This window comes from Protopterus annectens, chromosome 4.part0 (genome assembly GCF_019279795.1).
Source record: "Protopterus annectens isolate FY-2018-M chromosome 4.part0, PAN1.0, whole genome shotgun sequence".
NCBI classification, from domain to species: domain Eukaryota; kingdom Metazoa; phylum Chordata; order Ceratodontiformes; family Protopteridae; genus Protopterus; species Protopterus annectens.
In genome coordinates this window covers 732,453,773-732,467,294 of record NC_056733.1, presented here as the reverse complement: position 1 = coordinate 732,467,294, position 13,522 = coordinate 732,453,773, and the positions used below count along the sequence as shown (strand labels likewise).

General features: G+C 37.5%; 1 protein-coding gene across 1 annotated transcript in view; it reads left to right on the top strand.

Annotated features, from left to right (window-relative positions):
- The window catches only part of LOC122799560 (carbonic anhydrase 15-like), a 346,265-nt gene extending 332,850 nt beyond the window's left edge, over positions 1 to 13,415 (top strand). Inside the window, exon 8 of the mRNA XM_044068693.1 lies at positions 12,818 to 13,415. Coding sequence (XP_043924628.1) covers positions 12,818 to 13,021 — 204 coding nt within the window. The 3' untranslated portion in view covers positions 13,022 to 13,415. The remainder of the gene's footprint in view (positions 1 to 12,817) is intronic.
- Positions 13,416 to 13,522: the final 107 nt, after the last annotated feature.

Sequence of the window (13,522 nt, the reverse complement as noted above, 5' to 3'; positions counted from 1 at the left end):
TGGCAGTGACAATGGATATTTTGGGCTTTATCTGCAGCTCACTTTGGTCTGATTATTAGCAGGATAATTTTAGCTATTTTTGTGACTCCTTAGGGGTATACTAGTGTTGCTAATGCAGTGCATTGTGCTTTGTCTGCAGTAGTGTTTGTTGAATTTTTTGATCTTTTTGGTGAAGTGTATTGTCTTGCGAGTTTAGTAATACTTCTCAGAACCATGATGGTCATCATTCCTTTAGCCTTTCCCTTGAGTAGGGCACATCTCGTGGGTTACTGTCCTCTGGGATTTTTTGTCCTCTTTTGTCTTAGCCTTCCATCAAGTGTTTGGAGTTCCCTTTATAGCTCAGTCTAGGATAAGGGAAAGGTTTCTTGGTGGCAATTTAACTTCCAGCATTATCTCTTCAGTAGGGTTCTAGATAACCATGAGAGTATCTGTGCTGGTTACACTTCTCACCCCTTGTTTTAGGTTGATTTTATCTGGAAAGTACAGAGCGGGCAGCCACTACTTCTGGTGAGGAAGGCCATTCTTTCTCATTACGTACCAGAGACTTACTTGTACTCCATCTCCAACCTGTCATTGTAGAGTCAAATGGCAAATATGAACCTTTGATTGAACACGGAGCAGTCGGGTGGATAAAAAACACAAAAACACAAAATTCTACCTGGGTAACCCTCTGTAGCCTGTAATAAAGTCTCCAAAAGTAGTTTATCACTTGTTTTATTTACCACAGTAGAAAGTAATACTTAAAATGGCTGGTGCCACAGCCAAAGCACAATAGCAGCAATTTTAAGGCAATAAACCATTCGAGCTAGAACAGTCCCAAATAGTCAGTCAAAAGCACAGGTAGCAGCAAAATAAAAGCAGCAAAATTAAACAAACCATAAATTTCAAATGGTAACAGTTCCAAATGGTATAACCAAATTCGCAAAGATGGGGGCACTGCTAGACCCCATGGCCACCCCTTTTAATTGTCTGAAGTACTCATTTTCAAAAATTATGAAATTGTTGTTTAATATTACCTCCATAACATCCACCACAAAGTTTGTGAGTCCTGTATCTAAGTTGGTGTAATCATAAATGGCCTCACGAAAAAACTCAATACCCACCTTGTAGGGGATAGAATTAAAAAGATCCACTACATCAATAGTAGAAAACCCCACTGAATCACCACATAAATTCTGTTTAATTCTCGTAGGAAAATCCCACAAATCTCATAATACATGGGGTATAGGGTGCATCGAATTCTTCAACAATTGGCCTACAAAAACACCTAAAGAGTAGGTTGAACTGTTTTGAACTAAATCTGAACCTTTGCAGCAATTAATTTCACTGTTATTGGTGATTATGGGCAAGAAGTCTCCTGCTATTGCTGGATCTGTTCCTGGACCTTTGCTTACTGTGGAGTCTGAAGGTCTGGCTGTTCTTGCAAAGATCTTGATTATGAGGAATTTTTGAAATCTGACTTTAAAGATTGTGACTTAATTCTCAGGGGTTTTAATGATTCTACTGCTTACATGTCTAGACAGGCAGAATTCTCTAGGTGAGGACAGGGTGCTCTTTGGTGGTGTTATCGTATTTCCACATGTTTGTCTTGCCACTTAAATTTTTAATTCCACTGCCTTGGGTGATCTGTACAGAACATAAGCCTGATTATGTTGGCAGCTCTGTCTTTTATTTATTTTATTTGCACTTTGTTGACTTGGTTAGTCCTACTAGGCCAATGCCCACTTGCTAATTTTCTTTCCATGATCAGACTTCTTCCTGCCTCTGCGTGGACTCTTTTTTGGGAAATTAGCTAAACATAAACCTCAGGGTATGAATAGGAAGGTTCTGTGGCTCTTACCATTTTGCAGCAGCAAATGCCGATCAGCGGTGTAAGGAAGTAGGTTCCATTTTTTTCTGTAGTGACTTCTTTGGTCAGCATGATGCTTTTATAGGTCAGCTTTTTAGGGCTAAGCCATTTTAGAATTTCTCAATAGGGCAAAGTCTTTCATGGCTCAAAAAGCAAGGCAAGGGTCACTAAGAAGGAGTCAGTAGGAGACTGTGTTCAAGGACAGAGCTGCCAGTCTGTTCAGTTGGCCAAGGGACTTGAGAATAGTGATATTTTAGTTAGAAATCTCAGAGGTCACTCAAGTTTAGCAACATGTTAGAAAGGTACATGGCAAAAGGAGCATACTATTCGATGGTATGTCTTTTGAAGGCTGAGCACAAAGGAACTACATCTTTGGATCCAGAAGACATGTCTCTGGAAATTAGCTGGGCCAGACAGAAGAATCTCCAAACTGTTGCAGAAACATGATAATCATATGGTAGTAGGTTTCAATATAGGTGCTCAGGTCTTTGATGATAGCATCATTTTAGAGAGGTGCCACGTTTATGCTAAACAGAGCCACACTACATTTCTCAGCATCTAGCTTAAAACTGTTGTTATTACACCAAGATCTGGCATATTCAAACCCTTGCTAAAGTAATTGTATGTCAGAATGTGAAATTACAATTGCACCAACTAAGAAAACTGCAAGCCTGAAACATTATACTGGATGTCAGACAAACAAATGCCAAAATAATGAGGTCCAATTAGACAAACATTTGCCAAAATGAGGAGGTCCAGTACTGAACCCAGCAGGACACTACCGGTAGCATTTTTATGTCCAGAGGAAGCTTCTACAACTTTCAGCACATGACAACATAATACATTGTAAATGCAAGTTGTTGCAGATGCTTGGGGTGTATGACACTAAAGATGCAAGTGCAGAAACTCCAGGTGAATCTCTGATATCAATCTGCTCAGGCATGCTAAACAAACTATGAAATCCCATCATTAACAACACCATGTATCATGCTGTCGTGTAAGATGGATGCAAGCCATGTTTAACAGCATTCTGGATAACTACTGGTTCACTTGTCTTTCAGCAGAAATTCAAGTTTCCTTCACTGCACCTTTTTAAGTAAAAGCAGACAAAACTGAAAACTGATAACTAACAAAAAGACATTATTTTGTCTGTTAAAAGATCACAGATCCTTTAAAATACAACCACTCTCATTACCACAATTAGAGATGCTGCAACCCCCAAAAGTCCCACAAAAGGGTGACGCAAACATTTAAGTAAACGAAGGAAGCACCACTTAAGTACAATGTACTTAACAGTTAATGAATCTGTTATTTAATTGCAGGCATTTCTAATTAGTGAGAAATGTTTGCTATCATAGCTAGATCTAATTGTAATCTGCTCCCTTGAACAATTTTAGGTATTTTTCATCAAGGGTGTGTCCTCAGTATATCTTTTTGAATATAGCTAAAGCTTGGGTGGGACCATAGTTTTTGGAGAAGGATGCTTCATGACTGGAAGCTGAACAGTGTGACCACTGAAGGCTTTGTCTCCTTGTGAGATAAGGGTTATAAGGACATAAATGGACTTATGTATTCTTTCATGACCCATATCAGATCATAGTGCAAACTCATCTGTGTAGTTCAAAGGGCAGTAATAAATTTAGGCATCTGTGAGGGAGTCAATTAAACTAATAGAGGACTTTGCAGTGGTGCTTTCAATTTGAAATGCCTAGAGTAAAACTGGCAGCCCAAATCAAGTTTAAATAGTTGTAATACAATATATTTAGATAAAAAAAACAACATTTCAGTGATATTCTAAGATGGTAGCAGGTATATTGTAAATATTGTATGTATTTGATAAGATTGTGAACTCTGATTCAGTTAAAATAGTTCATTCAAAAAGACTGATTGTCTTTTCGGCTTTTCCCGGTTAGGGGTCGCCACAGCAGAACTCCAGTCCACTAATGATTGGCAGTAGATTTTTATGGTGCCGAGTTGCCAGCCCGATGCCCAACCTTCAGCGAAGGCACGCCCATTCACACATGTCTTTTGGAGGCCACTCGACTGCGGGGAGAACAAGCAGACTCCACACAGAAGGCACTCCAGCCGTGAATTGAACAGGAGAACCTCTTGCTGTGAGGCAACAATGCTACCGCTGTACCACCGCGGCTTCCTAGTTCATTCAAAAAGACTAATATTTTTAAATGACTTTTATAAGAAGTTTATTGAGTCTTTTCATTGGTTTATTCTAGTATTTGTTATACAGTCAGTAAAATATGTGCAAAAGAAAATCAAAACAAAACAGAGTGACTTATTCCTAGCCAACGAAAACCAAAACAACAGGTTGATACCTCTCACCTGTCCAGACTTTCAAAGAATGTCCAGATTTTTTCTTATATTTCTCGTGTTCCTCATGAAATTTGTGTTTTTTGGCAAATCACTGAGGACTGACATCACTACATAATGACATATATTTGAGTTTCAGACTTCATATCCTTCAGAGAATGCATGCTAACACAAATTCTGTCATTCTAGTAACTTTCTGAATTTATAAAAAGCAATATTTAAAATCTGCCTTTATTTTAGATTTTGTCCAATTACTTGTGCTAAGAGGTTGAAAGGTATGAGCAAGTACGCTGTAAAAATTCAAGGATTCCGACGGAGGAAAACATTTGTTTTAAGCACACTTCATTTCAGAAACCCAATACAAACGTAGTGATGATGGTGTGAAGTATGATCTATTGGCAGAATTTCATCTTACTCTTCAATGAGTACTAACCGAATGAGGATTCGACTTGCTGATTACAATTTGCTGATGTCAAACTCCTACATCTGCGTCTCCCATAGAAAATCGCTGCTGGTGTCATCTCTTTTTGCATACTAGCAGTCATTCTCTGTGTCTGACGCTTTTGCTTTCTTTTTTCTCTCTCCACATTTGTGTGATTAAGGACTTAATAAAGGGGAAAGTACAAGGTGGTTTGTCCCTAAAAAAATTGCTTTAGTAATTGTAGTGCCGGTGTGACATCCAGTAGTGCTTGGGGTCTATTTATTCTCCTATTTAGACATTTGTTAACTGAGTAAGCACACTGGATCAAAGGTTCTTTTCAAGCATGATCCAATCCAGATGCTACACACAATTAAACCAGAGAAACAACAACAGTCAAAGCATTCTCAAATATATACTATACACAATTAAGCATTGACAGTAACGACACAACTATGAGGTCATAAAACACTGAGACATAGTACAAAGTGATAAGATTCCAGATAGTTAAGATAACTATCAATAAGATATATACATAGAGAGCAGAGTAAGAAGTAGAAACATATACATGAGAGAGGTATGGTAGAAACAGATACGCTTCCAGATAGTTACAGTAACAGCTGGAAAGGCAAAGCATAGTTAGGACAGTTACCAAGGTATTTAGTAGTACCTATGGAGAGATAGTAGCCCTTGCTGGAAGCAATTTAAATATGAAATGACTGTTAAAGCTATAGTATTCTGATATTTTCTTTGCATGCTTTCCTAATGCTTTCTTAAAATACTTAAAGATGGTTGCTCACCGAATCTTTTGTGATATTTTGTTTCAGTTTTCTGGAGCTTATTTGCAGAAAGAATTTTCAGCTATAACTTTCTTCTCAGGTGATCTAACAAGTAAATTATCATCTGTATTTCTAAGAGTGTATGTTGAGCTCCTGTGAAGAAGTTTTTGAAGAGGAGGGCAATAGTATTCGTTTAGCAGCTTCATGCAGTAGAAAACTGGAACAAATGTCACAAAACAAAATCCGAATAACATAAAGGCATTGCTGCTCAATGCTAGGAGCCTCAACAAAAATATTTTCTCTGTCTACAGGCACTGCTTATCTTGGAATGCATAGATGCATAGTTATAGAAACCGGGTTCAGACCATAGACAGTACCCCATCATTGTAGGGTTTCAACACCTACCATGTGTTCAGGCCCAACACACTAGCTGAAGGCACTAAAGGTGGTAGTGTCTCAGTATTTGTAAAACATCATTGCTAACTATAGGACCCCTTCTATGTCCACCTTGGCCCATACCCCCTACCTAACTAGTATGGAGTCCCATTGCATTAGGACAAACACCATTCTCCTAGGGGACTTCAACTACCTTTCCATCATCTGAGAGATTTGTACATCTTCTAATATGTATGTCCAGAGATTTCTGGACTTTGTAAATGCAATCTCACTGGACCAGTTAGCCCACACCCCAGTTAGGGGACACACAATCCTGGACTTTGTCCTCACCAGTATAAGCATCTCTGTTCCCCACCAGTAGTAACTTCCTCCCTCATCAAATTGGACCATAAATCAATCACATTCACCGTAAGACTGAAGCCAGAAGCATCCTTACATATTTCAGTATTCAGAGATTATGCAAAGGCTAATCTACAAAAACTGAGTGATGAACTGAATAAACATTCAGCATCTCCTTTCCAATCTGTTGATCCAACTACATATGCAGAATCTTTTATCCCACTACATATGGAGAATCGTTTACCTCAAATTCTATGTACACGTTAATAGGTGTATAGATGTATCTGTCCACCCTGAAGCAAATACAAAGCCAAATTTAAAAATAAACCCCTTTGGTGGAACCCATACATAAACAGGCTCTGCAATAAAAGAAAAATAAAGCCTTAATTGCGCGCAATAATAAATGTAACTACCCAGATGTCAAAAATTCTCTTACTAAATTTAACTCTAATCCCTGATCAAATCAACCAGCTAGATATGAGGCAAAATATAAGCATAAAGTCCTCTTTATCTATGCTAGACAGCTCTGAAACAATGCCCAGGAATGCAATGAGATAATAGAAAATTATATTGCATACTCAGACAGTGAGGACATAATCAGTCTGTTAGCAGATAAATTTAGCTCTAAACGCACTCCTCCATCTCCCCTTTCTTTCACTTACATTTCCAGATTACATACCTACATCTCCATCTCCCTGAATCTCCCAAGAACAAGTCCTCAAAACACTTTCCAAGGCCAAGAGCCCTGCTTCTGTTCGGCTGGATAACATACCCAGCATCCTGCTGAATAGTCTGAAACAGGACCTGCCTAAACCTCTGCAGAGGCAGACTTTGTGCCGGACAAAATGGAGAACAATAACATTCATCTCCCTGCTCAAACTTGGGGCTTCATCAGGCTTGAGTAATTATAGACCTATAAGCCTGACTAACCTCATCTATAAGGCTATGGAAAGGATAATTATAGAATTAATAAGTGAGGCCATAGATGACCTACATATTCTTAACCTAAGTCATTTTGGTTTTGTCAAGGGCAGATCCTGCCTACTTGACTTGGTTGACTTTTTCAAGAAGGCTACTGAAGCAATGGATGAGGGAAAATCAGTACACACCACATATCTAAACCTCACAAAAGCATTTGATACTACACAACACTCAGTTATTGTTGATAAACTCTCCTGCCTAAATGTTAATCATATTTTATTGCGTTGGCTAGCAAATTGTCTCACAAATAGAACCCAGAAATTAGGATAGGAGACTCTTCCTCCTCCATAAGGCCTTTCACTAGTGGTGTATCCCAGGGTTCAGTCCTTGGGCCCCTCCTCTTTGGCATTTACTTTTCGGAGGTCAAAACTAATGTGAAGAGTTTATAGCTGATGGTGTTTGCAGATGACTATAAACTTTGGTGCCATAATAATTTCTCCAGAGGACACCAAAATTCTTCAATAGGGCCTTTTCCAAAAGAACAGGTGGTTTCATAATCATGGACTTAAACTAAATGCCAAAAATATATAATAGTTTCCTTTGGCAAGCATGGCATATCCTATAGTTGCCACATTGACAACACACTCCTGAAAACTGATTCGGTAGTTAGGGAACTGGGAACCAATATGTGGACAACACACTATCCTTTGATCACCATGTATCCATTATTGTAAGAAAATTCTTTTTCAATTTGCAGCTTATTAGTAAGGGTATGACATCAAGGTCCAAAGATGTAATCATTCAGTGGAATGATTGCAGTATTTGGCACTTACTAGGCTGATCATTGAGTATAGTGCCCCCTTCGGTATATACCTGTCCAAACACTTAGCAATACTTGAATGACCACAATGCTTCCTTACAACAAAATCAAAGACCTAAATCATAAAAAGTACACTGACCACTTCAAACCCTGTCCCTTTTCTCAGTATCATACAGGCTACTAAAGGGCAATTTCTGCTTCATGGACAGAAACTCGAGATACCCTGTACTCTCTGATCTACTGCACATCCACAAGTCTGATGGTGGAATAAACACCGACTTAAGAGATCTTAATCTCTGATCTACTGCACATCCACAAGTCTGATGGTGGAATAAACACCGACTTAAGAGATCTTAATCTCTGATCTACTGCACATCCACAAGTCTGATGGTGGAATAAACACTGACTTAGATCTTAATCTCTGATTTACTGCACATCCACAAGTCCGATGGTGGACTAAACACCGACTTAAGAGATCTTAATCTTTCAGAAAAATAAATAGAACTTTTTGAAGGGATAGCTATGCATCACGGAGAATTCCACTCCTTTGGAATTATCTTCCTCTCCACATAAAGCAAAGTACTTTCTATAGTGTAAACTGGATGAATGGATGGGAAACCAAAAAATTCACCCCCTGGTTTAGCCTTCTTGCCCCTAATAGATTGGAGTAACATGTACATGTTCTACCTGGCTCTGGGTTATTTGTACTTAAATTACAAGGGCTAAAAACTTCATAGGAATGCAGGGCTATGCTTCTAACATCCTCTTGTATCAGTAGCCTAGTACTTACCCATGAACCTATGAATGTTAGAACATTAGGAAGGAAATCAGCTTTAGTTTCTACTGGAAGCCAGTTTTTTTTGTTTATTATAGTGATGCTTTTGTGCAGAGCTTGCGTGAATGAAACACAAAAGTTTATTTTCATCTTTTGGAGGATATGCAGATTCTGAGGGGAATTTGTAAAGCTGTGACTCAGAGGGGGGTATTCCAGATTAGGCAACAGGGCACTTACTGCAATTGCTTATCTTGTTTCTATAGTTAGGAGGTGTGAAATTATATAGGCTATTTTCAACTGAGTGCTTTTTGTGATTGGAGCTATACATGAGGTGAGAATGTTAGTGTGTGCTCTAGCTTAAGGCCTATATGGGAATGATTACTGCAGTGGATCAAAAATCTGAAGTGGGAGAATTAACCATATTTTTGGACCCCCCAAAAATACTGTATATGTAGGCTGTAGATTTTTGTGGGTTATTTCATTTCTCAAATTGGTATTTGATCCTGTTTCAACTTCTATAAAGATGGAGTCCAAGCATAATAGCAAATTCAGTGCATGTTTATCTGAAAACTGCCAGGCTTGCTCAGATTTTTGTTTTAGCAAGTCCCTTAGATATCTTAATATTCTAGTTTCAAAGGATCAAAGTGGCGCCATTTTAGTATAAATTATTGTTTGATGACAAGCAAATCTCTCCTTTTTGTACTAGTTTCTAAAATGTTTTGGTTTAAGAGCACTACCATTAATTATGAGTTTACTGCTAGGAGTTTAGGTACAGATATAATGACGACTTGAGAGATTAGTTGGTAATGGAAGGGATATTGTATTTTTTTTACTTAATAAATAATGAAGTAACAATAAACATTTAACTCAGTTTTGTATTTAACTGGCAGACTCTATGACTTACTAGTTAAGTAGCTAACTAAGAATAAATGTAGCAATAACAGAGTTAACGTCTTTTTGACAGTGAGTGTGTGTGCTGTACAAGATATACTATACCATGTTGGATAATTTTTCCCTGGATTGTTACTTTTCAGTGTGTTGGGTGTGTGTGTATGTATGTATGTATGTATGAAGGTGTTGGGGCAATGTGATATTTACCCTCCACAGAGACGTAGCCACTGGGGGCAGGAGATATACTAGTTGAACTTTTGGATGATAGATGGAAGATTTAAGTCCTATCAAGGGCAGTATATCCTGCAGAAACATATGAGTTAAAAATGAAGTTTGAAATGCAATGAGAAGGAGCAGAATCTGTTAGAATGCTAGCTTGAGGGTGATGAACAAGGATTATAACACCTGTTCCATCATTCACCCATCCCATTTCAAAGAAAAACTTAAGACTCACCTACTAAACTCTAATATCTGTCCATGCCAAGCCCCCATCCTGATAACTTTCCCCATCCCCTATGTCATACACCCCCCTTTTTCAACTTATATGTCCAAATCATGCCAGTCTTTTTTTCTCCCCGAATCTATGATACCTGCACTGAGAAATTAAACCAGTAATGTAAATATGTAAATATGTAATTACACTGTTAGCCTGTAATATACTACAGGTACACTGCCTTTTAAATTTCTTCTTTTGTTTTGTTTAACTTATCTGTTGTTAAATCAGTTTTTATCATATTCAACACTGTATAAATTTTCTTAAGTAATATCTGTTATTGTAAACTGTGCGTTTAAAAGACCTACTTAGTAATCGTATAATTTCTATTGTAAATTGCTGTGCTTCATGGAGCTTTTCTCCTCGAGTCTCCACTGAAAATGGGTCCCAAGCCCAGTTGGACTAACCCGGTTAACAAATGTCAATCAATCAATCAATCAATCAATCAATAAATAAATAAATAGCATTTCACCAGTGAAACATTCTTGGGAGAATGTGAAATCTCATAAGCCATATTGTGTTTAGGTCACTAGAGACGGTAGTGCAGTATGAATGCCTTGGAAAAGAAGAATATATGGTAGATAACATTGTGACAACATGTTACTAAATGTAACACATCTGGCGGCATTTCCTTGACAAAAGGGGGGGGGAGGAAAACAATTAATCAAATCAGAAAGCTTGGAAATACAATTTTGTATCCTTAGGGACTAGTTGTTTCTCTTCAGTCAATGTTGTAGTGTACTTTGGCAAGAGGTTAAAATAATATGGAGTTACTCAGCTAATCCCCCTTGAGAGAATTAGAGTGGTGCCCCATTTTTCATAAGTGCCCAGCTCTTAACTCATTGAATTACACTGGTTTTGCACCTGGAGCATTTGCATGCTATTTTACTGTGAAAAGAAATACCACCTCCTGCACTCTGAGTGGCAGAAAGGAAAACCCGAAGCTACAGCTTGGGGGTCTCAGATATGGGGGCTGCAACCTGCTTGCTACCAGATTACATTTTAATTTGTTATCCAGTGGTGTAATTATGCAGTGTTACCACTGTGCTTTTGCAGTTATTTCATATTTATCCATTGTTACATTTGTGTAATGCTGCAATGTCCCTGTTATTGTAGATCCATATCCCTAAATAAAATAGTAACTGCATCCACCTTTGAAAGATGGTGTATTTAAAGAGCCATCATTGCTGTTGGATGAAGCTAGACAGGCTGTGGGTAGTGGTGGGGAGGCAGAGTTATAAAATGGCTACATCATTACAGAAGTCATAGCTGTATCTTGTAAAACCTTATGTGAGTTTTACTAAAAGGGGACATTTGCTGAAATGGGAATCATTGGACTGTCTTTGTGTGTGAGTGTGTGGTCAAGGTCATCAGATAAATGTCTTAAGTCTGTGTGAGTGCAGGATAGAGGGCCAGATTCCAAATAGTTGCTCATGGTGTAAGTCTGCCCTGATTCAGAAAGAGTTACTCTTAGTGTAAGTGACTTCTTCAGTTTAAGTCTGATCTATAAACAGGCTTAGACTGGAGGCCAGATTCCATAAGACCTGCTCTCAGCCTGCTGTCAGTGTAAGTGGCCACTTAAACTGAGAACAAGTCTTTTTGAATCGGGCCCAGTGTGTCAGTATATGTGTATTTGTCAATGTGAGATCACCAGAGAGTGGGTTTATATATAGTTGTGGAACTGTGTAGTGCAGGGAGTCTTGCACCCTTCATAAACATTTATTTTCTTATTTTTTTCTCTGGAAGTTAATGGAATGTGCCATTGATGATTTGTGTTCAGTTATATCAGATCCAATCAAAGCGTCTTCTGTGAAATTGACATAAATTTGTTGTAGTATTAAGAATTTCATTGAGTAGTTATTAATATGCTCAAGCCTAAGAAATGCATAGAGAAATATAAGAACTTTTGTTAAAATAAGAGTGTGATTCAGCAAAGCGTAGGCAGATAAAAATGATATAATCTGCACACTATTCAGTATAACATTAAAGTAAAGCCATAGGTTAAGCTAGTAAATCATTGAAAAGGCTAAGAATTTATTTTTCAAAGGTTAAGAATTTGCATTTTTTAAATTGCAAATTATCAAGCTGGAAGGCAGTTTAATGGCTGAATGATAATTATAGCGGCTGAAGTTAGAATTAAATGTAAAAAAAATAATAAACTATACTGAGTAAATGGTAATCCAGTCCAAGAATAAATATAGTAACCAGGTTCCCAAAAGAAAATAGAAATGGATAGCATTATAAGTGGTAACATTAAATTATGTAAAATGTCAAAACATATTGCAGACCACTGATTAACCTCTCTGTTACAACCTATCCATAGGAAAATCAAGGCCTTCATTTGACAATGACATTCACAACTGTAGGAAAATTGAAAGGGACGACCTCATGATGTAATTCAGTGACTGAAGAATATTGTCTAACGTGTATGTATGTATATTATGTGCTGTGTTTTGGAATGATTACTACATTCTCTGCAAGTATTTGGCTTTTGGAGTTTAATAGTGGAAGGGGACAGATGTGGAGAAAGCTGAAAGCAGTCAATAGATGGGCTGTAGCAACCTGACAAGGTTTGTTGGAATGTCATTTAATGTTTGGATTTCCAAATGCTGACGTAATATTCAGTGAATGGATGATGAATGATTATTAAAGGGCATCATTCACTATAGGTTGCTAAACAATACATTAATTTTAATAATTTGGAGAGAATTAGGCCATATAATAGGAAAAGATAAACAACGTTCTAAAGTGTTTTTCAGTAAATTAATAAATTTAACTGGAGTTTTACCTTTGACTTATCCTTTATTTCAGTATCATGAATTTGTTGACACAATCCACTTTTCACAACTCGGAGAGGCTGCACAGAAGATGCTGAACAACTTCCGACCTCCACAGCCTCTCAACAAACGGAAAGTTTATGCCTCAAAAGATGCCATAATCAACCAAAGTCCTGTTCCCAGTAACCTCAGTCTCGTGACACTTTTTACTACCATCATGCTTTGCTGGTTGCTTTAAAAATCTGTCATGGCTGAACAAGGGCCTCAACATTTCAGAGACTTGTAGTCTGAACACCATATCAGTGTTATCAGGTGTATTTAATATGTAATGGCACTATAAATATTAAACACTTTAAAATAATTTTCATTGTGCACATTTTCCATGTTTTTGCATCTGTAAATATTGTTTTGCAAAAACAGCACATAGCCTTATACAGAAAACTTTGATGACTGATTCCCACACCCTTTTACTAAAACAAGCAAACATCACTTATGTAAATCCGTATTTGTAAAAAGTATAAATTCTGGAATCGTGTAAAGTTGGTGGAAGAAAAAATATGTATTCTTTAAAAAACTGTCATATAACGTACCTCATTTTCACTATGATTACAAATAAATATATATTTAAATAGTGCAGTGTCTTATTTTGTTTTCATTGTGTTCTCTTCGTGTCTTCTGTGCTTCTGTAAAATGTAATGACTTCTAAATAGCACCGTGTCAGAACTGTATTTGCACTTGT